At 22.5% G+C, this 23455-nt stretch overlaps 1 protein-coding gene and 1 long non-coding RNA gene across 5 annotated transcripts in view; one reads left to right on the plus strand and one right to left on the minus strand.

The window, feature by feature from the left end:
* The first annotated feature begins 270 nt into the window (after window positions 1-270).
* On the plus strand, window positions 271-2530 carry LOC126265764 (uncharacterized). Its single transcript, XR_007548239.1, has 2 exons — window positions 271-357; window positions 1751-2530. It is a non-coding gene; the product is annotated as an uncharacterized LOC126265764 (long non-coding RNA).
* The window catches only part of LOC109594782 (uncharacterized), a 76498-nt gene continuing 55563 nt past the window's right edge, over window positions 2521-23455 (minus strand). For all 4 annotated transcript variants that reach the window (XM_049968307.1, XM_020010019.2, XM_020010021.2 and 1 more), the window contains 6 exons: window positions 21241-21330; window positions 8456-8592; window positions 7686-7893; window positions 4439-4884; window positions 4195-4379; window positions 2521-4136 (listed from right to left, as the gene is read on the minus strand). In XM_049968307.1, the coding sequence (XP_049824264.1) occupies window positions 3368-4136; window positions 4195-4379; window positions 4439-4884; window positions 7686-7893; window positions 8456-8592; window positions 21241-21330 (1835 nt within the window). In that variant the 3' untranslated portion in view covers window positions 2521-3367. The remainder of the gene's footprint in view (window positions 4137-4194; window positions 4380-4438; window positions 4885-7685; window positions 7894-8455; window positions 8593-21240; window positions 21331-23455) is intronic.

Raw genomic sequence — 23455 nt, forward strand, 5'->3', positions numbered from 1 at the left:
TTAGATATGATTATTGAGTTGACGTGATGTAACCACTGATAAAGTATGACGGTGTTCTTCCTCTTTTTAGAGCTAATGTCGTCTTCAATTTTATAGAACTGCCTTTGCTTTAAGAGATTGTTTATAATGTCACTAATAAAATAACAGTGTGATATGAAAAGGATCGTGAATTCGACTGGACGCCTAGGATCGGACCAAAACTATATATACAGGGTGGTCCACAGATCGACAAACATAGAGTTTAAAATTTTTTCACATGTATAAAAAACGTTCAAAGAAAACTTATACACACCAACGAATTCCACACAACTGTTAAATGGATCTGTGATAATAATTATGTTAAGTGTATGTTGACAGGTAAGCCTTATTAATTATCAATATATAATAATGTGGATCTTAAAAAAAAAATTAAATACCTTGCTAAGATTATTACAACTTATAATTAAAAACTAGAACTAATTTTCTTTATTGTGCTTTTTTAAATAATATTCCACATATTTGACACTTCATTCTAATTAACAAGTTGATTAAAAAAATAAATTCATAAATATTATGTTTTTTTAATTTTTCCACAAAATTATGAATCTGCATATTTTTTGTGAATATTCGTATATACTCCTTTCAGGAGGTGCTAAATACAGTGGTGTAGTTAGATTTTTTAAAAAACTGCAGGTATGATTTATAGAATTTTTTTTTTTTTTTTTTTCATGTCTAAAAAATTTGGTTTGAGACCAAAAGAGTAACATTTTGTCTATAACTTCATATATTCATTCTTTACAATTGAAAGAAAAGTCGAACAGAAAACATAAAATGAGGGTGTCTCGTTTTTAAATGGGCCACAGTGTATATTAATTATATTTATTTGTAAAATTATTAATTTTGATCACCTCGTTTTTTTAATTTTTCTACAAAATTATGAATCTGTATATTTTTTATGAATATTCATATATACTCCTTTCGGTAGATGCTTACTCCAGTGGCGTAGTTAGATTTTCTAAATAAACTGAAGGTATGATTTCTTCAATTTTCTTGTCTAAAAAATTTGGTTTTAGATCGAAAAGATGATATTTTGTCTATAAGTTCATATATTCATTCTTTACAATTGAAAGAAGTCTAACAGAAAATTATATTATTTATTATATTACAATATATGGTTGTTCCGTGTTCAATTGGCCAACACTGTATATTAATTATATTTATCTGTAATTTATTAATTTTGAAAACCTTGTTTTTTAATTTATTCACATATTTAATTTATTCACATATTTTTTATGAATATTCGTATATACTCCTTTCAGGAGGTGCTTAATCCAGTGGTGTAGTTAGATTTTTTTAAAAACTGCGGATATGATTTATTGATTGAAAATTGATTTTAGACCAAAAAAGTGACTTTTTGTCTATAAATTCATATGTTCATGCTTTACAATTAAAAGAAAAGTCGAACAGAAAACACAAAATGTGGGTGTCCCGTTTTTAAAAGGGCCACAATTAATTATACTAATTTATTTAAATTAGAGTATTTTCATAAGAAGACTTCAGAGGTGTAACATCTGTAATAACAACTAAATTATAGACAATATTTTTAAATCAGTTTTATTGAAACAGTTGTAAAGTTGGTCTTATTACATAAATTTTAGATTAGTAATACTGAATAAGGAATATTGACATTTTCATTCATAAATCACAACTAAGTCAAACATCTTATCACGAAACCTCAACAATACAAAATTATACAACATTCTCTTTGCAGATTCAAATATAGTTCGTTTGTGCCAAGATAATCGATATGAAATGGATTTGGCGTGGAGTTGCAGAAGTTTCTTCTATCATCAGGACTATCGTCCAGATCCAGCATGTAATTTGGGGGAGATGAAGTCCGGAGACGATTTGTAGCTTCGGCTGAAGTTGTCACTGTTGTGGGACTGTTCCCTGATAGAGAAGCTTCTCTCCAAACTGTACCTCGAAGCTGTCCCACTGAGACTGGAATTCAAAAACTACCAATTTAAGGGAGACTCCTTCGTTTTCAAAATGTAACTGGTAACTCCTTTGTTCTTATTTAGCTTCCACTGTAGTCCTCATTCTGTTGGCTGAGTTTCGCCTTCCGTTTCACTTCTTCTGTCAAACTTTCTTGTAGTTTGCTGTTTTCATTCACCACGCTCCTAGTGGATTAATTGAATTAATTTTATTATCCACTAGTTAGGTCAAAACTTACTGTTCAAACTCTTGTTTTCTTTCGAGATTTCAATAATAACATTAATTAAAATAACTCCCTTGTAGGAACGTGGTGAACGAAAACAGCAAGCTACAAGAAAGCTTGTGAGGAGAAGGAGAGAATCAGCTAATAAAATCGAAAAACTACAGTGGAAGCTAAAACAGAACAGAGAAGTCATCAACAACATTTTGAAAATGAACGACGTCCTGAAGCCTCCTTCATTTCCAAAATGTTGTTGATGACTTCCTTGTTCTGCTTTTTGTAAATTACCCTTTAATCTTTAATTTAAATAAATAAAATAGAGATAATATTTTTAAATCAGTTTTATTGAAACAGTTGCAAGTAAGTATACATCTGATAAATTGTAAACATTGGTTATCTAGTTGGTCTTATTATATAAATTTTAAACCACTACTCCATTTAATATGAATACAAATAAATTACTAATAAAGTAAACAAAATAACAACAAACAAAACAATGTTCTCTATAAAATATATTGGTTAGATTAGTAATACTGAATAAGGAATATTAACATTTTCATTCATAAATCACAACTAAGTCAAATATCTTATCACGAAACCTCAACCATACAAAACTATACAACATTCTCTTTCCAGATTCAAATTCAGTTCGTTTGTGCCAAGATAATCGACTTGAAACGGATTTGGCGTAGACATGCTACAAAGACACTAGTAGAAAGATGTAAAATATTCAAAAAATCTTTCAGTAAACTCTACACATTATATAATATATATTACAAACTAAATCACAAACTTGTGTAACAAGGTATTTTTATTGTAATTTTATATCAACACTACGTAAAATCTTAAAAAACATACACACAACCGATCGCAATCATATTAATTATTAAAATTAATGATTATTCTAATTTAGAACAGGTCATTTATAATAAAACACATGTTATTTGTAAGAAAATAAAATCATAAATTGGATAATATGACGAAGCGACTTAATAATGTAGCTATATACAAAACGAAAGTGGTTTGAGTTATGTACAGACCAAACAAATGAGTGGAAGTGTTGCCTCCAAACAAAAGACATAATAATTAATCATTTCAGTTATTCATTTTAAAAAATTTACTAATTATTAGTTACATTTCCTCCCATAACATAAACCGCTGAGTCCAAACGAATCACAACTGCGAAGAGCTGGTGCTCTCGTCCTCCGAGGCGCTCTCCGAGATCATCGCCTCGCCCGCCAGGTGCTTCGGACTGGGCAACGCCTGCACCGATCCCTGCCTGTTCAGCTCGCTGGGCAACGCGGGCAGCAGGATGTCGTCGTTCTCCTCGTCGAAGTCCGAATTGTCGTCCAGTTTGTTCGGCTTCGGCGAGCTCGACCACACGAACACGTTGTTGAACGGGTCGTTCCTGGACTTGGTCATCGAACTGGTCGAACTGCTCGTGCTCAACGGGTTCTTGGGTGTCTTGTTGGTGGGCGACTTGGTCGGCGTCGTCTTCGGCGACGTGGAGTTGCGGAAGCTCCTCCTCACTATGCGAGAAGCCACGATGTCCGGACTGTCGTCCAGGTCCAGCACGTAACTGACGGAGTCCGACTTGGCCACCACTCCCTTAACTTTCGGCGACGGGGGTGGCGAGTCGTCCTCGTTGAAGTCCTGCGACGTCCTGTAGCGTCGGCTGCGGTTGTCGCTGTTGTAGGAGTGCTCCCTGAACGAGAAGCTTCTCTCCAAACTGTGCCTCGAGGCTGAGTGCTTCTCGTTGAGGCTGGAGTTCAAAAGCGACCGACTTAAGGGGGACTCCTTCATTTCCAAAATGTTATTAATGACTTCTTTGTTCTGTTTTAGCTTCCACTGTAATTCTTCGTTGTGCTGGCTGAGTCTGGCCTTCTGCTTCACCTCTTCCTTCAAGCTTTCTTGTAGCTTGCTGTTTTCATTAACAACACTCCTACAAGTGGGTTAAGTTAATAAAAGGTTAAGTTGAAGTTAAGTGGGGCCAAACTTACTGTTCAAACTCCTGTTTTCTTTGTAGCTGAGACTTCAGGTCTTCACATTTGGCATTAAGGAAGTTGGCACGTTCTTCAGCGTTCACAAGAATGTCTAATTTTTGAGTAGCTTCAGCTAATTGCTTTCTTAGCTGTCCGACTTCGTTCTGCTTCAACTCCAAAACAGCCCGCAACGACTGCACCTCCTAAAAATACACATTTAATAAATTACTAATGTTAAGTAAGTAGTTGAGGATAAGTTTACCTGTAAGCCAATCCCCTTCTCATCCCCATAACTCAGAAGCCGGTCGTTTTCCTCGCGAAGCTTCCGGTTCTCCTCGCTCACCGACTCCGTGCTGTTCCTGATCGACTCCTCCAGTTTGGCGTTCGTTTCGCTCAATCGTCGATTCTCGGCGCACGCGTCGCTGAGTTTCTTCTTCAGTTCCGCCTCTCTGCTCTCGTAGTCCGCCCTTATTTTGCACGCCTTCTCGACGGCCGCCTCGATTTCGGCGTTCTTCTCGTCGATTTGCTTCCATATCGCCTCGTTTTCTTCGCGCAGTATGTCCAGGCGTTCGGCGTAGTTCTTCTCGAGCTTCGAGAACTCACTTTTTAACGTCAACAGTTGTTCGTCCTGTTGCTTTTTTAATTGTTTGGCGAGGTTGTCCTTCTCGAATGTGAGTGAGGCTTCCAGTTGTGCATGTTTTTGATTCACTGGAATGTCAATCGACGAATTAGAAAACTTTTTGTTTTATTTATAGGTAATTTTATTAATTATATAAGCGAGTATACTTAAATGATATTATTATATTTATTATTATTTAAAAAAAATTTAAAATCAAGGCTAATAATTAAATTAAAAAAATATATAAATTTATATTAATTTAAATTTATAAAAATACATTTTAAATTTATATATTTTTAATAATTATCTTTAATAAAAACATTTATATTAATTAAAATTTATAAAAATGTAATATTTTAAATTATTTTTTTAAGAATTAAAAATTGACAAATTAAAGAAATTTAAATTTATAAATTTGTAAAATTAAGGTTTATACAATAAAAAAACAATTAAATTTAAAAAAAAAATACGAATCAAATGAAAATATAATACATATAATCAAGTTAAAAAATAATATATAATTTAAATTTATAAAATTTTAAGAATTAAAATTGACAAATTTAATTTAAAATTTAAAAATTGAATTAAATTGAAATTTAAATTTAATAAATTTTAAAAATTAAATTTTATAAAATAAAAAACAATTAAATTAAAAAAAAATACAAATCAAATTAAAAAATAATATATAATTTAAATTTATAAAATTTTTTATATTAAACTTAAAGCATTTTAAATTTATTTTGAAAATATTTAAAAAAACTAAATTTAAAATTAATAAATAAATTTAAAAAAATATACAATATAATACCTAATAATAAATAACCTAAACAACTTACTGATAAAATGAAAAAAATAATATTATATATTTTAAAAATTAAAAAAATACAATATATGAAAAAATAAATAAAATTAGTATTTCAAATTTATAAAATTTTAAAAATGATAATTAACATTAATTATCAAATAAATTTAAAAAAATATATAATTAACCTACATATATTTTTAATTAATTTTAATAACCCAAAATTAACAAATTAAATGTAAATTCAATATAAACAAATTAAAATTATCATTTTACATTTCTAAAATTTTAAATATTAATCTTTTAAAATAAAAATCAAGAAATGAAATATAAAAAAAATTTAAATTATGAATTTAAATTTATATATTTTAAAATTTTTGATCTTAAAATAACCAAAATTTTAATATAAATAAAATTATTTTAAATTTATAAAATTAAAAGAAAAAATAAACTTAACAAATTAAAAATTGCCAAATAAATTGAAATATTAAAAAAATTATAGTTAATCTATATATATTTTTAAAAATTAATTTTAATAATCTAAATTTAATAAATTAAATGTAAAAATATTAAATAAAACAAGCAATTTAAATTTATAAAATTTTACATATTAAGCATGGAAAAATAAAATTAACAAATTAAACAATTAAAATTATCGTTTTAAATTTATAAAACTTAAAAAATGAAGCTGATAAAAATAAAATTAATCAGTTCAATTAAAAACATTAAATTATCATTTTAAATTTATAAAACTTAAATAATCAATTTTTAATAATTAAATTAAATATATGTTAATTTAAAATTATAAAATTTTAAATATTAACCCTATAAAATTGAAATCAATAAATTAAATGTAATAGTTTTAAAATTATTAATTTACATTTATATTTTTTAAAATTTTTAATCTAAAATAAAACAAAATTTACAAAATATATGAAAAAAATAAATAAAATTAGTATTTCAAGTTTATAAAATTTTAAAAATGAAAATTAATCTTCAAATAAATTTAACAAACTAAATGTAAAAATAATAAAGCAATTAAAATTTATAAAATTTAAAAAAAAACAAGGTTAACAAATTAAAAAATGCCAAATAAATTTATTAAATATTTAAATTTACAAAATAAAAAATAAAATACCAAATAAATTTTAAAAATTAACGTTAAAAATATAAAATTAAAAAAGAAATGAAAAAAATAAACTAACAATTTAAATAATATTTAAAAAATTATGCATAATTAATTAAATTAAATAAAAATTATTTTATATTAATGAAATTTAAAAATTAAGCTTAAAAATAAATAAAATTAGTATTTTAAAATTTATATAATTTCAAAATTGAAAATTAACATTAATTGTCAATTAACTTTAATAACTTTTAAAAATTATAATATAAAAAGTTATGCATAATTAATTAAATTAAATAAAAATTATTTTATATTAATAAAATTTAAAAATTAAGCTTAAAAAATTAAAATTAACAAGTTAAATTAAATAAAACATCAATATTAACCTTAATAAATTAAAAATAACCAATTTTTATTGGTATCAAAAATATTTACTATTATTAAATTAATTTATAAAAAATAAAAATCTTATAAAAATTATTTTTATTATTTATTTAAAATTAGCAATGTTTATATTCATATAAATACTATATTTAAAAAATGTTAAAAATATTGTTTATAATTTTGTTAAATACTTATATAATTTTAAATTGTTATAAAAATCGAAATTTTTGAAAGTTAAGTAATTAAAAATGATTTATTTTCAAATATTTTTTACTTCTAATTTTAATTAATTCTATAATTATTTGAAACTATTAAATATAAACTTTATTATTAAAGTTAACTAAATTTGTAATAAAAAATAAAAGTTAAAAATTAAAATATTGTAATAAAATTATTTATTTTCAATTACTGTTACTATATATTCTATTTTACATTTTTAAATATTGTTGTATTTAATATTTTATTTCATAAATGTTATAAAAATAACATATTAAAATAAAACCTCAGACTAAATAATTAAAAATTTTTGAAAACAAATTGACCATAACAAAAATAAAAACAATTTAAAAAATACTCACGTTCGGAAACGATTGTGTCATGTTTCTCCTTCAGAGATTCTGTGATTTGTTTGTACAATCTTCTTTCGTCTTCCAAAGTCTGCAAGTGTCGCGACTTCTCTTCGTTTATCGACTCCTCCAGCTGAGAATACGACTTCTTCCATTCCTCCACTTCTCTCCTGGTCGACTTAATTTGATTCTTCAATGTCGGAACAGAAAACGCCTCACCCTAAAAACAAAACAATGTTTTATTATTAAATTTTTCAGTTACGCAATCAATATTATTGGCAGTAGAGATCAAGAGTCAATGATTAGTTTTGGTGTGTTTTGGCCAGCCCATTTATTATGTAATGGAAAAAAGAAAGTGTTGAATAATATTATTATTATTGATGATTATTGCTTTAATACTATATATGTTAATTAACTGCTGGTTAGGTTCTTCCAGCTATTAATCTCGTCTTTTTTTAAGTCAGAAAAGACTTAAGAATAACATCCAGGTATTAAAAAGTGGCGTTACAAAGGCTGATTTAATTGTGAAATCAAACAACAATTTATGTATTAACAAACACCATTGTTGTGTACGAATTTGTGGTTGCACAAGAAGGAGAATTACAATTCTTGTACCACAAAACTTTTCCCATGGTGCACGAAACCTTGACCTTTTTGGCCGAAGTGTGTGCAAATCCGTTTAATGAACACCCTTTCTAATCATCGTATTAATAATGAATAACTTTCATAAGAAAGCCGACCGTCAATTAAACCACCCACCACCTCCAAGAAAGTGTACTCACGTGAAAGACCAAGTGCTGAATGAGTATGGCAAGGGCCTCGACCGTCCTGTGGTCGTCGTTAAAGGTGGTCTGGCTCCTCTTCGAAGGTCCCACGATCAGTTGCCGTTCCGATTTTGCGTTGTTCCTGTTGTCCAGAACTGAAACGAAAACGACACGTTAATAAGGCGACAAGTTTTCGACGCAGGGACGAGTGTCGGTGCCAACGACCTTTGAATTAGCCTCGTTTGCATGTTTCTGGTTACTTAACATCCTTTGTAAAAACTTCGGAAATTGTCAGTGAAGGTGCCAACAACTTTGGCTTAGTCTTGGACTGATCGACCATCTCTGCAGTCATTAGCCAGAACCGAATTTGTGGCGATGGGGTCAGCTAACCCCTTGGCCACTCGACCATGCTTAGCACCAACTGTTTTTAACATAATTCAACAGGTTAACACCTCAAATTGGTGCTTCTTCAGACAACTTTATTGACCACCAAAGACCTGGACTGTAATTAATGTACTTATTGTTGAATCAATTACGTTATAGCACACATACAGGTCAGGTGAAATTGCTGCTGGTTTCTAAAAGATTCGGTTTTTACGATTTTTTTAGAAAGCTTTGAAAAATTAAATTAGTTTTAATTAGTGTGCTGGCATGTATGGTAATCGTCGGCCAATTATTAAACTCTCCGGTGCTCACCTTATGAATTTTTAAATAATAATATTATGTACTTTCTTCATTTATTAACCAGATTAACGTTGTAAAACTCGTACCAAATCGCCGAACACAATTAGAACAGTTTTGCTTAGAACTGTGTCGTCTTTAGAGACTTTCCTAGGCTCCAATTAATAATAAAATACCAACAAAAAATAATAATAAAGGAGGAGAAATTAAAAACGCACTTTACAAGAGTGGTAAAAAGAAAGGATTGGACGACAACTGCCGTTGAGGCTTCTGTATTTACATAAGAAAGCGTATTGAAGGAGAAAATTGTTTTTGCCTGTGCCTATTGTTCCATATATTCTTACAGTACTTTAACAAAAGCGGTGAAATTTATAAATCCTCTTTTTCCATTTATTGTTCCCTTTTATTCAGTTTGGAAAGTACTGTTTATTGTTTATGGAAATGATACGTATTTAATTTGAATAAAATGTGAAATTGTAGAAAATAATTCTCAAATTTATTTATTTAGAATGGATGATTGTTTACAAGAATTAAATATAAATTAAATTAAATAAAATGATTTTATTTACATTCATATGATTTAAATTAATTATTTAACTAAAGATTTTTACAAAATTGCAGTAAAAATAGATATAAAAAAGTTAAATTAAATTTTTTAATTCATAAGTATCTAAATTGAATTGATTTTTTATAAGAAAAATTTAAATATGTGTAATCAAAAAATTGTTAATTAGAAACTTTATTAATTTATTACATTTTTAATTAATCAATTTAATTAATAAATTTGTATTCAAATATGTATATTAAAGGTCAAAAAAATTAAAAATTATTTTAACCTTTTTACCTGATGAATATTAAAATTAACATTTTATTTAATTACAATTAACAAATATATATCATAAATATATTTTTTAATGTTTCTTATATTATATAAAAATTATAAAAAAAAATAAAATAAAATATTATTAAAAAAATATATAAATATTTAAAATGTAATATATACATATATTAAAAAACAAAAAAATTAAAAAAATATATTTTTCTTTACTGGTTAATTAATCTTGTTTTATAATCAGCAAATATATTACTATTTCTTAATTATTTATAAGATTATTGTTTTATATAAAATTGTGGAAAAATATTTAAAAAAATAATTTTTGGTTGATTTTAAATTGATATTAATTATTTTTAAAATTGAAACTAATATCTTTTTATTTACGTTACAATTATCAAAATATTTTTTAATTATTTATAAAAATATTATATGTTGTATAAATCTGAAATAAATATTTAAATGTAAAAAATAAATATGAGATTTATAAAAATATTATATTAAGAAATATTTAAAAAAAAAAATACTAAATTAGAAATAAATATTAAAATATTTATACATTTTAACAATTATAAAATATTTTTTAATTATTCTTAAATATGTGAAGAAACGTTTATAAAAATAAAATATAAAATTATAAACTCGTTTGTGATTGCCAATTAATGCTATTTTTTATAAAATTTGCATTAATTAATTTGTCTTATGTAATTTTTTTTAGCTATTTAAAAATATCTTATTTATAAAAAATGAATAAAATATATTAAAAAAAAATCATTTTTGTTACTAATTAATGTTATATATTTTTTAAATTAAAACTAATATGTTAAAATTAATCATTATAGAATATTTATTAATATATTCAAAAATATGGAAAAATATTTAAAAAATAAAATACAGAATTAAAAATTTGTTTATGACTGCCAATTAATGTTTAAAATGTGCATTAATTAATTAATTTTTTGCTTTAGAATTAGCAATTATATAAATATATTTTTTTAACTATTTATAAGAATATTATTTATAAAAAATAAATAAAATGTATTAAAAAATAAAACAAAAAACTTAAAAAATTGTTTTTGGTTACCAAATTAGTGTTATATATTTTTTAAATTGAAATTAATTATTTTCAAAATTAAAACTAATATTTATTTTAAAATAAACAATATTTTTTATTATTTATAAAAATGTTTTAATGTATTTAATGTCAAATTTTCGCATCTAGTAAAAAATTAAAGGAAACAGATTATTGTTAATAATAATTAATATAATTTATTTATCCATTAATAAACACTATTAAAAAAATTAAGAAAACTTAACAAAATAAAGAAAATAGAAAATAAAAAGTACATTTTATAAATAAAAGTTTAAAATATAATTTAAAATCATTTACAGTTATTAATATTAAATGTAAATATAAAAAATCATTTTTGGGTGTTAATTAATATTAAATAAATATTTTTAAATATATCAATTTATTTCTAAAATATCCTTAAATTAGTTTATAAACAGTATTTATATACATATTTTTAAATAATTATAAGAATATTAAATTTAGTAAATTGTAAGAAATAAATTCATAAAAATTACAATGATCTTTTTTAAATATTTTAATCAAAATATATTTATAATTTATAATAATTTTAATTTGGGTAAAGTATTAGTTATTTGTTTGTATATAATTTTTAAAACAAAAATAATTTGACTAAAATAGAAAAATTAATTATAAAATTAATAACAATAATTTTAATAATTAAATATTTATATATTACTTTAAATAAAATTTTAAACAATTTGACATTATACACTGAATTGATGAAACATAAATTTAATTGATTTATTTTTTTGGTAAATGTTTAAATTATGATTAATAAAAGTTGTATTAAATTCTTTATTAATACCATTAGATTTTATGTGTTATAAATATATTGTTTTTTATGTATTTTTTAACTATTTATAAGAATAATATTTATAAAAAATACATAAAACACATTTAAAAATAAACAAAAAACTTAAAAAATCATTTTATAAATTGATATTAATTATTTTTAAAATTAAAACTAATATTTTTTCATTTAATTTACAATTAACAATTATGAAATATGAAATATGTTCTATATGTTAAAATTTGCATTAATTAATTTATCTTTTGCTTTTCAATCAGCAGTTATATAAATATTTTTTAATTATTTATGAGAATATTATATATAAAATATGTATAAAATATATTTAAATAATAAAACAAAAAACTAACATTTTCTCATTTTTATATTTGCAATCAACAATTATATAAATTTTTCTTGATTATTTATGAGCATGTTAATATATAAAAATATGAAAAAAATTTGTATTAATTCAATTTTCGATTTAAAATTATTTTTTATCTTACTTTAATAATAATAATATTTTAATTAAATAGAATATAATTATTATATTAATAATTAAATTAATTTTCCAAAAATATAAACAATAGGAATAGAAAAACACAAAATTTAATGTTAATGTTAATATTTTGAACAAAAATGATTTTCACTTATTTGTATTTAATAGTAATTTGTTTAAAATTTGTTTATTTAGCAATTAATTAATTAATAATTAACAAATATAATTTACAACATATAATATAATATGATATATAAAAGAAATAATAATTATTTAAATAATTAAATAAAAAAATATAGTTAAACACAGATAAAATATTATAATTGAAAAAAATAATTTTAGAACAAGTTTAAATAAATAATAATTGTTATTAGTCATTTTTTTTTTAAGAAAAGAAAGTATTGTTGTTGTTCATTTCTCCATTTTAATATCGGCAAATTTATATAAAATGACAAACTAACACAAGAGACAATTAATAATAATGTTGATTTCACTCAGAAAACCGAATAGACCTTTCTCCGCAAGAAGAAGAAGAAGAAGAAAAAGAAAAAAAAAATAAAACAAATTGCGCATTGTTTCCGAGGGAAGATCGAAGAGCACTGATTAATCAGTTAATTACCTCTCACTTTTTCCTTGTTCGCCAGCCAGGCCGGCCTCACGTTGTCGCCGTCATCCCGATAGAACCGCACCTCACCCAACTTGTTCCTCTTGCCGTTCACCCCCATCGCGTCGCGCGTTCAACCCCTCGAGTGGCTGTCAGGGTGGCTCATGCACCATAGTACCGAACACCGGGCCCGTCTCGCTTTGCGGCCGTGGCGCAACTGAACCCGGCCAGCGGACGGAACGGTCGCAGGTAAGTACTTTCGTGCCGGTCGGTACTTTCTAAAACGCGAACGATACCATCGTGCGAGCGTGGCTGGATTCACATTTTCGCGCATTCGTATCATCTGTTGCACGGCCGAAAACCGTTTCTTTCACTTCACGGGATTTGCTATTCTAATTCGTTTCGATGGTACCATTTGGAAACGTTAAATGAATTCATTCGAAAACACATTGTTTGGTCTTATTTTTTCTGTATTACAATTTATTTTAATTTAAGCAAATTTTTGCAAATATTAATAATCTTAATAAAAAAATAAAAGAAAGAAATTATTGTTAATAATAATTAATATCAATGTTAATAATTATTAATTAATTATTTGTGTAAATATTTTTTTAAGAAAGTTGAACAAAATATTTTTAATCTATTGAAATAGTAAAATATTGGATCAAAAACAATAAATATATTAACAAAAATAGTTTTAAAATGATATAAAAACAAATTTAAATGTAATAAATTTTATAATATGATTATTTTGGCTCTTAATTAATATTCTTACTTACTTATTTTGAAATTATTTATAAGAATATTAAATACAGCAAATTTATGATATAAAATATCAATAATTAAGTATTTTAACTTATTTATAATTTTTATAATTTATATATTATTGTTATTAATTATTATTCTAGGAATATTATAATTTTTACCTTCAAAACAAATGAAAAAGATAGAAAACTACTTAAAATGTAAATAAAAAAAAAAGATAAATAACATCTAAAACATTTTTATTTTAGTTGCTAGAAAAATAAACAATTTTTGTTTGAAGTTTTTAGACAATTTTGAAGAGACATTTTAGGAAAATGTTAGTCCAAAATAACAATAATATACAAACAATACAGTATTGCAAAACTAAAACAAAAAAAAAATATATTAAATATGATAAAAGATAAAATTTTATTCTTTTTAAACAATTAATTTTCATAATTTAAAGTAATTTCATATACTATAAACATTTTAAGTCAAATATTAAATTATAAAAATTTTCTATGTTAAGTTTGAAATTAAACAAAATAAAAGATAAATTTCAAAATTTTAAAAATTAATTTTAATAATTTTATTAACTATTTTATGTAAAATTTTAAATTGAAAAAATAATTATTTGTTTTATCTTTCCTAAATTGTGAGAATTATTTCATTATTAAATTTTAATTAATAAAATTCTTTCATTATTAATTAATATAGTAAAAAATTAAATGAAAAAAATTCATTTATAATAAATTAATAAAAAAAAATATTTATTAAAAATATATGTATTAAAAATTACAATATATTTATTAAAATTTAAATCAAAAATAAATTTTTAAATGTTAACTAATTTATTTTTAAAATATTCTTTAATTTACGATCAATAATAATATAAAATATTCTTTTTAATTGATTATAAGAATATTAAAATTATCATACAAATACAAAATAAATATTGTTAAAAATGAAAAAATAATAATTTTTTTTAAACAATCAAAATTTATAATTATATACAATTAAGAAAAATTTTACTATACATATTAATATTTACATATTAAATTTTAAAAAATTGAATAAATAAAATAATATTTCGTAAAATTGTTTATTAATAAAATATCAGATTTTCGCAAATATTATTCATTAAAGAAACTATTGTCAATAATAAATAAAATTGTTACACAAATTATAAAGATTAATAACAATACCTCATTATATGTATCTATAGAAAATTAAATGAAAAATTAATTAAATTTTAATATAAATGATATCACGTATCGAATGAATGCATAAAAAATCACAGACATTTAAGAATATTAATTTAATAAGTAAATTAAAAAATCTCTTTTTATTACTAATTAATATTAAAAATATATTTTTAAATTTATATTAACTTATTTTTATAAAATATCCTTTTAATTCATTTATTATATATAATAAAGTCAGTAAACATATACAAATTTTTAAACAATTATAAGAATATTAAATTTAGTAAATTGTAAAATTAAACTCATAAAAATACAATATTTATTATTTTTATTGTTTATTCATCGTCAAAAATATTAAAATATAATATTTATATTTACAACAAATATTTTTGTAAATATAACAATGTTTTATGTATTTTTGAAATTGAACAAAAATAAATAAATTTACACAAATAGAAAATAAATTTTAAGAATTATGACAATTATTTTATTAATTACGTATTTCTAAAGTACCTTAAACAAATTTTTAAACTTAAAAAATTGTTGTTTAAAAATGTAAATAAATTTGAGAAAATTCAAATTTGTTTTACTTCTCCTAAATTATGCAAAATTTTACAATTAATAAATAATCCAGTAAAGTATTAAAGGAATGAAATAATTGCTAATAATAAGAATTAATGGAATTTAAATTTATTCATTATATATATATACATAGAAAATGAAATGAAAAATAACAAATATTTTAAAAGTAAATTAAAAAAACGATTTATTTTTTAAATAAACATTTTTTTAAATTCATTTTAACTCTTTTTAATTTTCTATTAATTAAGTAATTATATAAAAATTAAAAATTTTTTATTTTTTTAAATTTTAGTTATTATATTAAATATATTTTAAAAAATTATATTTATTTATTTTTAAAATATTTCTTGAACTGGTTTATGATAAATAACTATTTTAAATATATTAGAAATTTAAATTAAATATTATAGAAATATTACATTAAATAAATTAATATTATTATAAATAAATTAAATAATTATATTAAATTAAATAAAATAAATAAGAAAAATGTTCATAAAAATACAATAATACAATAGATAATAAATAATGATACAATTTTACTCTTTTGTTAATATTTTAATATTAATAATTTATAAATTGAAAATTTTACAAAAATTAAAAAAATATATAAAAATAATTTTATTAACTATATTATTTTAAATAAAATTTTTTACGCAGAAAATAATTATATCATGTATTCTTAAGAAATAATTTGAAAATTTTGATCAATAAAATTTTAATATATGTATCGTCAGATTTTCGCATATATTATTAACTAATCCAGTAAAAAATTAAAGGAATCAGATTATATTAAAATAATCATTAATATAATTTATTTATCCATTAATAAACACTATTAAAGAAACTAAGAAAGTTTATAAAAAAAATATAAAATAAAAAGTACATTTTATAAATAAATGTTTAAAAAATATCTTAAAATCGTTTTTAGTTATTAATATTAATTATGTATTAATTCGTTTTAAAAATAGTTTTAATTGGTCCAAGATAAGTAATTATAAAAAAATTAAAAAATCGTTTTTGGGTGTTAATAAATATTTTTAAATAAATATCAATTTACTTTTAAAATATAAATTTAGTTTACGAACAGTATTTATATACATATTTTTAAATAATTATAATAATATTAATTTTAGTAAATTGTAAGAAAGAAATTCATAAAAATTACAATGATAAAATTTAAAATTTTACTCTTTTTTAAATATTTTAAATAAAATATATTTATAATTTGCAGTAATCTTAATTTGGATGGAGAATAAAATAGATTATATAAAAGATATTTTTATGTTATGTATACAATTAATAAAAAAAATAATAATTTGTTAAAAAAAAAATAATTATAATAATAATTTTAAACAATTTGAAATTATAAACTGAATTGATAAAACATAAATTTAGTTGTTTTATTTTTTGTAAATTGTTTAAATTATGCTTATAATAAAAGTTTAGATATATTTTATATTAATATTATTAATGATTTTTTTTAATAATGAAAAGTTGTTTTATTAATTATATGTTACTATAAATAACTATAAAATTATTGTTTTTTTTTTTATATAATTTTTTGACATTTTAGTTACGTTTTTGAAATTTTTTAATCAACTGAAGTCAATTTTTATATGAAATCCACATGAAATGTTCAAACGAAAATAAACCGATTTTTCCACATCCACTTCTATAATTAATTAGCCTTAATCATCCGCAATTTTCGGACACAACAATCTTCCGCAAGCCGTACGGGCATTTTCCCCACGAAACCGCTATTCTTAACGCTGATTCGTCCGTAAACGTGTTTTCCTCTTGGCGTACACTTTATAAATAAATGCAATTCTCCAGAAATAGTTGACGCGTTTTCGAACGATCGGATTCTAAAACTGTCACAACAAACTCTTTGTTGATATTTTTACCAATAAATATGGCATAAGCCGACGGTTTAACGAACAACAGGTTTTAATTTATGCGGGAGCTATTTATGAAATATCACACATGACACTGATCCATACGTTTAACGAATTATGCGCCGGAACAATTAGTTACAAAATCATATGTGCAGTTTTTTTTTTTTGAGTGATGAAGTGAAAGGTGATAAAAAAAGTTATACAACATCCTGAAAACTGAAGTCAAAGACAAAAAAAAAACGTTTGAATTACGTGAAATCTTCACTAGTATTAGTAAACAATAGTTTCAAACCAGCCATTTGTTTTTTACTTTAGATTTGAATACAATACAACCAATTGTGTAATTAATTTTTAAGCAACATCCTTCAACGTTTAGATAATGTGGGAACTGGAATTAATCCTCTTAACGTTATCAGGCAAAATTTATTGTGTTACTAACTGTTTAATATAATATTCAAAACATTAAAATTTACTGAAGACGTCATATAAATTATTATAATTACTACCTGCAACAATCAATTAAAAGTAAAGCCCTTTATTTACATTTTATTGCAATCATTTATTTAGAAAGTGACGAATACCTTAATTTTTCCCACTGCCATCTATATTACAATAGCTTAAACTGAATATTACAGTTTTCTAATTGTATTTCCTCGTATGATTTTATGTGTATAAATGAATATAATCTATGAAATATTTCACCCATTAGTTGAATGTTAAGTAATATTAGTTATTACTTGTAATTAAAATTAATTTGTTCTATTTTATATATAACGTAAATAAATCCATAAATTTTATAATAAATAATTTTCAAAAGGATATAAATAACTCATTAACAGTAAATTAATATTCATAATGGAAATAACCTTAAAACTATGAAAAACTACTAATGTTAATAACATAACGGACATGTTTTCTCTATGAAAATACTATTTCATGTAATAAGTAATTTTTTAATAAAAATATTTTAATTTTTTAATATTTAATTATAAAACTTTTGCCACTGCCATCTGTCCTACAAAAGCCGAAATTGAACAATACAGTTTTCTATTTTAATTTCATCATACTATTTTGTTTTTGATTTTTTTGTTTTAATACTTTATCCCAAAGTATTAAAGTAAAGTAAAACATTAAATAATATTTTTGTTATATAAGTGGAAATGGAAATATTTTTCTTCAAAATTCATTTACCACATTTTAATATTTATCAAAAAAAAATCCATAAATAAATTATAATAAATAATTTCAAAATGGACATGAGAGAAACAGAAAATTAATATTCACAATGAAAGTAATTTTACAACCACAAAAAACTAATAATATTAAAAATATAACGGACGTATTTTCTCTAGACATTTTATTGAAGACAACATTAATGTAATATTAATTAAAATTTTTTAAAAAATGTTACAAATTACCACATTTTTTAGTATTTATTATTTATTAATTTCATAATTAAATATTCAAAATAATATATTAAGAATTTAACAATAATTCATTGTTACTATTATCAAGAACAAACGTATAAGGTTAATAATTGTTAAAGCTATAAACAAATATTTTATAATAAGATTGGTTAATCTTAATTTACACAAATTTATTTTTAATAATTTTCCTTTCCATCAACCATTTAATTAAGATTGCCAATCTGATTTTAATAATTGATTATAAAGAAATGGCTGCACTGCTTAACTGCCATCTGTCCTACAAAAGCCGAAACTGAATAATACAGTTTTCTATTTTTATTTCATCATATTATTTTGTTTTAGAATTTATTTATGATTTAAAAGAAGAGTACCATTGTTTTAATACTTTATTCTAATGTATAAAAGTATAAAAATGTGTCACTGATGGCAGAGCATTAAATAATATTTTTGTTATATAATTGGAAATGGTAATAATAATTTTCTTCAAAATATATTTACTACATTTTAATACTTATTAAAAAGAAATCCATAAAAAACACTATAATGAGTAATTTCAAAATGAACATAAGTAACTCATTAACAGAAAATTAATACTCACAATGAAAGTAATTTTAAAACACCAAAAAATATTAATAACATAACGGATATATTTTCTCCAGAAGGTTTTATTTAAAACACTATTTTATAGAATAATTTTAATAAGTTACAAAAAATGGTTACAAATTACCACAATTTGTATTATTTATTATTTTTATTAAAAAAAAAATATGTTTAAGTGAATATTCAAACTAATTTATTAACATTCTTGACATAATAATCAGATTTTTTTTAGTAAAAGTAAAAAAATCTTTGCATTGCTTAAATTTTCCCACTGCCATCTGTCCTTCAAAAGTCGAAACTGGGTAATACAGTTTTCTAATTTTATTTCATCATACTATTTTTTTTTTTTAATTTTATTTCTTATGATTAAAAAGAAGATTACCAAATAATATTTTTATATATATATATATTTAATTATATTTGATTTTAAAATTAATTGACTACATTTTTATTCCTATTGTAAATAAATCATACAATAAGTAATTTCAAAATGGATATGAATAACTCATTAAGAGAAAATTAGCATTCACAATTAACCTTACTATAAAACCATAAAAAGCTAATAACAAAACGGACGTATTTTCTCTACAAATTTTTCCTGAAAACTCTCGTTTTATGTAAAATATGTTTTAAATTTCAACACCCTTTATAATGTTCGTTATTTTTTATTTATATTGTCCATAAATCTAATTCAAATAGATTATTAATTTTTGTGGAACAAAAAATAATTTATAACCTTATTAATTATAAACTTTCAGACCTGAAAATGAAAATAAACGAGAAAATAATCAGTAAAAATCATAAATTGCTGAAACATTTGTTAACTTATCTGTACGATTGTAAAATATTTATACTTTTTGTTACATAAATTCCAATAAAATTTTATAACTAAGTTAATTTCGAAATGAACGGAGATACTTGGCTAATTAACAGGAAATAATAATACGTAGAATGAATATAATTAATTAACGATTCGACACCATAAAGGGAAAACTTAATAAACTCATTATTTTCATCACATCAGATTAATACAATCAACTCAATATTCGATTGTGAAACTCACACACAGATTTATTACACCGGACGAAAGTTTAAGATCAATGTTACGTACTTACGCAACTGTTTGTTTTGTTTAATAGATCGGCGAAGGTGCGGTTTTGGTACTACGACAATTTGAATGTGTAATAGCATTTCTCCCGTTCGTGGTAATGACTTTCGGTACGGCTAAACCTTGTCGTACCCTAATTCGGTCGAGCCATTCATAAAAATATTGTGTCGTATTGAGTGGGCATGAATTAATTATACAAATCGTTTAAGGAACTTTCATTACTTTTTCCGGCTTTTTAATTCACTCGTTGGTGGCGTTAAGTGATTATTTCTGATCACCACGTTAGATTTAATGTTTTTACTAATTGGTTTCCTAAAAAAGTAAGGTTGGAGTGTCAATTTTTTATTACCGGATTATCAAGAAAGTTATTTGGTTTCTTAGTGATGAATTTTTAATTTGTGGATCAGTTTTTCCACGAGAAATGCTTTAAAAATCAAAAACAAAACACTGCCATCTGTCCCACAATAGCCGAAACTGACTAATACAGCTCCCTACTTTTATTTCGTCATACTATTTAGTTTTTGAACTTTATTTTTACTTCGATTAACAAAGTTTTGTTCAAGTTGAGATTAGTGTAGTTATTTTTAAGGTCTTAACTTTCTTGACAGCCCTCGTTCAATAGAATAATTCAAAGCAAAGACCCGTAATGACTGAATTAAGCAGCAAACAGTCCCACGGTTTCACCTGTTCAACGACATAATGGCAAGTTCTTATGTAAATGCATTGTCTCAGCAAATACTCACTCTTCGGGGATTCCGGTTTCTTCTCCTTCGAAGAAGCTGTGTACTTCTTCGTCTTGGCATCGTTCGTTTGGTTAATTTGCTTCTTCTTCTCTGAAACAATAATGGAGGTTTGCGTTTAATTTATTTGCTAATTCGCACCGGTACTTTTCTTATTAACCATAGTTGACGGTTCGCACGGTCTTTGTTTCTAAACTTAACTGCATTAGGCGGATGAACAACGAAATAACGAATCGAGTGAAGTAAAAAAAAAAGTGAACACGTATTTGTGGAAGCAGTTCTTAAAACAACTTTCGTTTTTTCCATCCGTCCATTGCAGTCGGCAATAAAAAGCAATTATCGAAAGGGAAAGGAGCAACAACATGTCTTCTACACACTGCAAACTACTTGTAAAACTCTTGGGTCAATTAAGTAATGTTTAGTTAAACTAAATTACGGCGTGTTAAATGTTTGCGGCATTTTAGAGATTGTCTAGGAAAACACAATTATTATGATTTATAGTCGGGAAGAGCGGAGAGATGCGGTGAAAGATTGGGAGCAGTTTCAAATTTAAGAGTAACCTACAATTACGGTACCATAAAAAATCACACACAAGTCAAATTAAATGGTAAATCGATTAGAAATTGGGGAATGAAAGAAAAATTAATTTTGGTAAAAGTTGTGCACGTTTAAAAATTATTACTATGTTTTATGTTTTTTTAATGTATACACTAATTTTTAAATAAATTTTTATCATTGTTTAATTAATTAACATTTTCAATTAGTTTTTAATTATATAAATTTGGCAAAATGAAAGTTTTTAAAAGTTAATTATTTTATAGTAATAAATTTATATAAATTATATAAGAAACATAGTGTAAATATATTTTACAATTAAATGTTAAATATTTAAATTATAATTTTGGTAACAAAAACAAATATTTATAATATTTATTGTGTTTCATAAAAAATGTCTCAAACTATAATTTTTAGTAACACATATTCTTGATATAAAATATTTTTAAAATTTTATTAAACTAATTTTGTACAATATTTACAATGTTTATATAAGAAACATTCCAAATTCTTAAAATATTTATTATATTTTTTATAAAGGATATTTTAAATTCTAATTTTAGTAACAAATTCTTAAAATATTTATTGTGGTTCCTGAAAAATGTCCCCAATTCTGATTTTACTAAAACAAAATTTTTGATAAAGAATATTAATATTAATAAAAAAGGTTTAAAATATTTATTATGTTTTTATAAGAAACATTACAATTCTAATTGTGGAAACAAAATGATATAAGTATCAAAATATTGAATTTTATACCTTTTTTAATTTTAAATCTTGATTTTGATAACAATTTCATAAAATATTTATTATGCTTTTATAAGAAACATTTCAATTTTAATTGTGGAAACAAATTGATTTAAGTATCAAAATGTGGAATTTTATACTTTTTATAATAGAAATATTTTAAATCTTGATTTTAATTCCCAAATATTTATTATGTTTTTATAATGAATTTGTTAAACACAATTATTGTAATAAATTCCTAAATATTTGTTACATTTTTCATTAGAAATATGTCAAATTCTAATTGTAAATACAAATTCTTAAAATATTTATTATGTTTTTTATAAAGAATGTTTCAAATTCTAATTTTAGTAACAAATTCTTAAAATATTTATTATGGTTTTATTAAAAATATTTCCAATAATAATTTTAGTAAAAAAGAATTTTTTGATAAAAAATATTAATATTAACAAAAAAAAAATAAAATATTTATTATGTTTTTATAAGAAACATTACAATTTTAATTGTGGAAACAAATTGATTTAAGTATCAAAATATTGAATTTTATACCTTTTTTAATAGATATATTTTAAATCTTGATTTTGATAACAATTTCATAAAATATTTATTATGTTTTTATAAAGAATTTGTTAAACACTAATTATTGTAATAAATTCCTAAATATTTGTTACATTTTTATAAAGAATAAATAAAATTTTAATTGTAAAAACAAATTCTTAAAATATTTATTATGTTTTATAAAGAATATTTCAAATAATTTTAGTAACAAAATAATTTTTCAGAAGTAATATTTTAAATTCTGAATTTAGTATTAAATTCTTAAATTTTATGCTGTTTTTATAAGAAATATTATAAATCTTGATTCCAATAACAATTTTTCAAAATGTTTATAATGTTTGTAAAAATCTATTAAATA

Source organism: Aethina tumida, chromosome 5, assembly GCF_024364675.1.
Source record: "Aethina tumida isolate Nest 87 chromosome 5, icAetTumi1.1, whole genome shotgun sequence".
Taxonomy (NCBI): Eukaryota; Metazoa; Arthropoda; class Insecta; order Coleoptera; family Nitidulidae; genus Aethina; species Aethina tumida.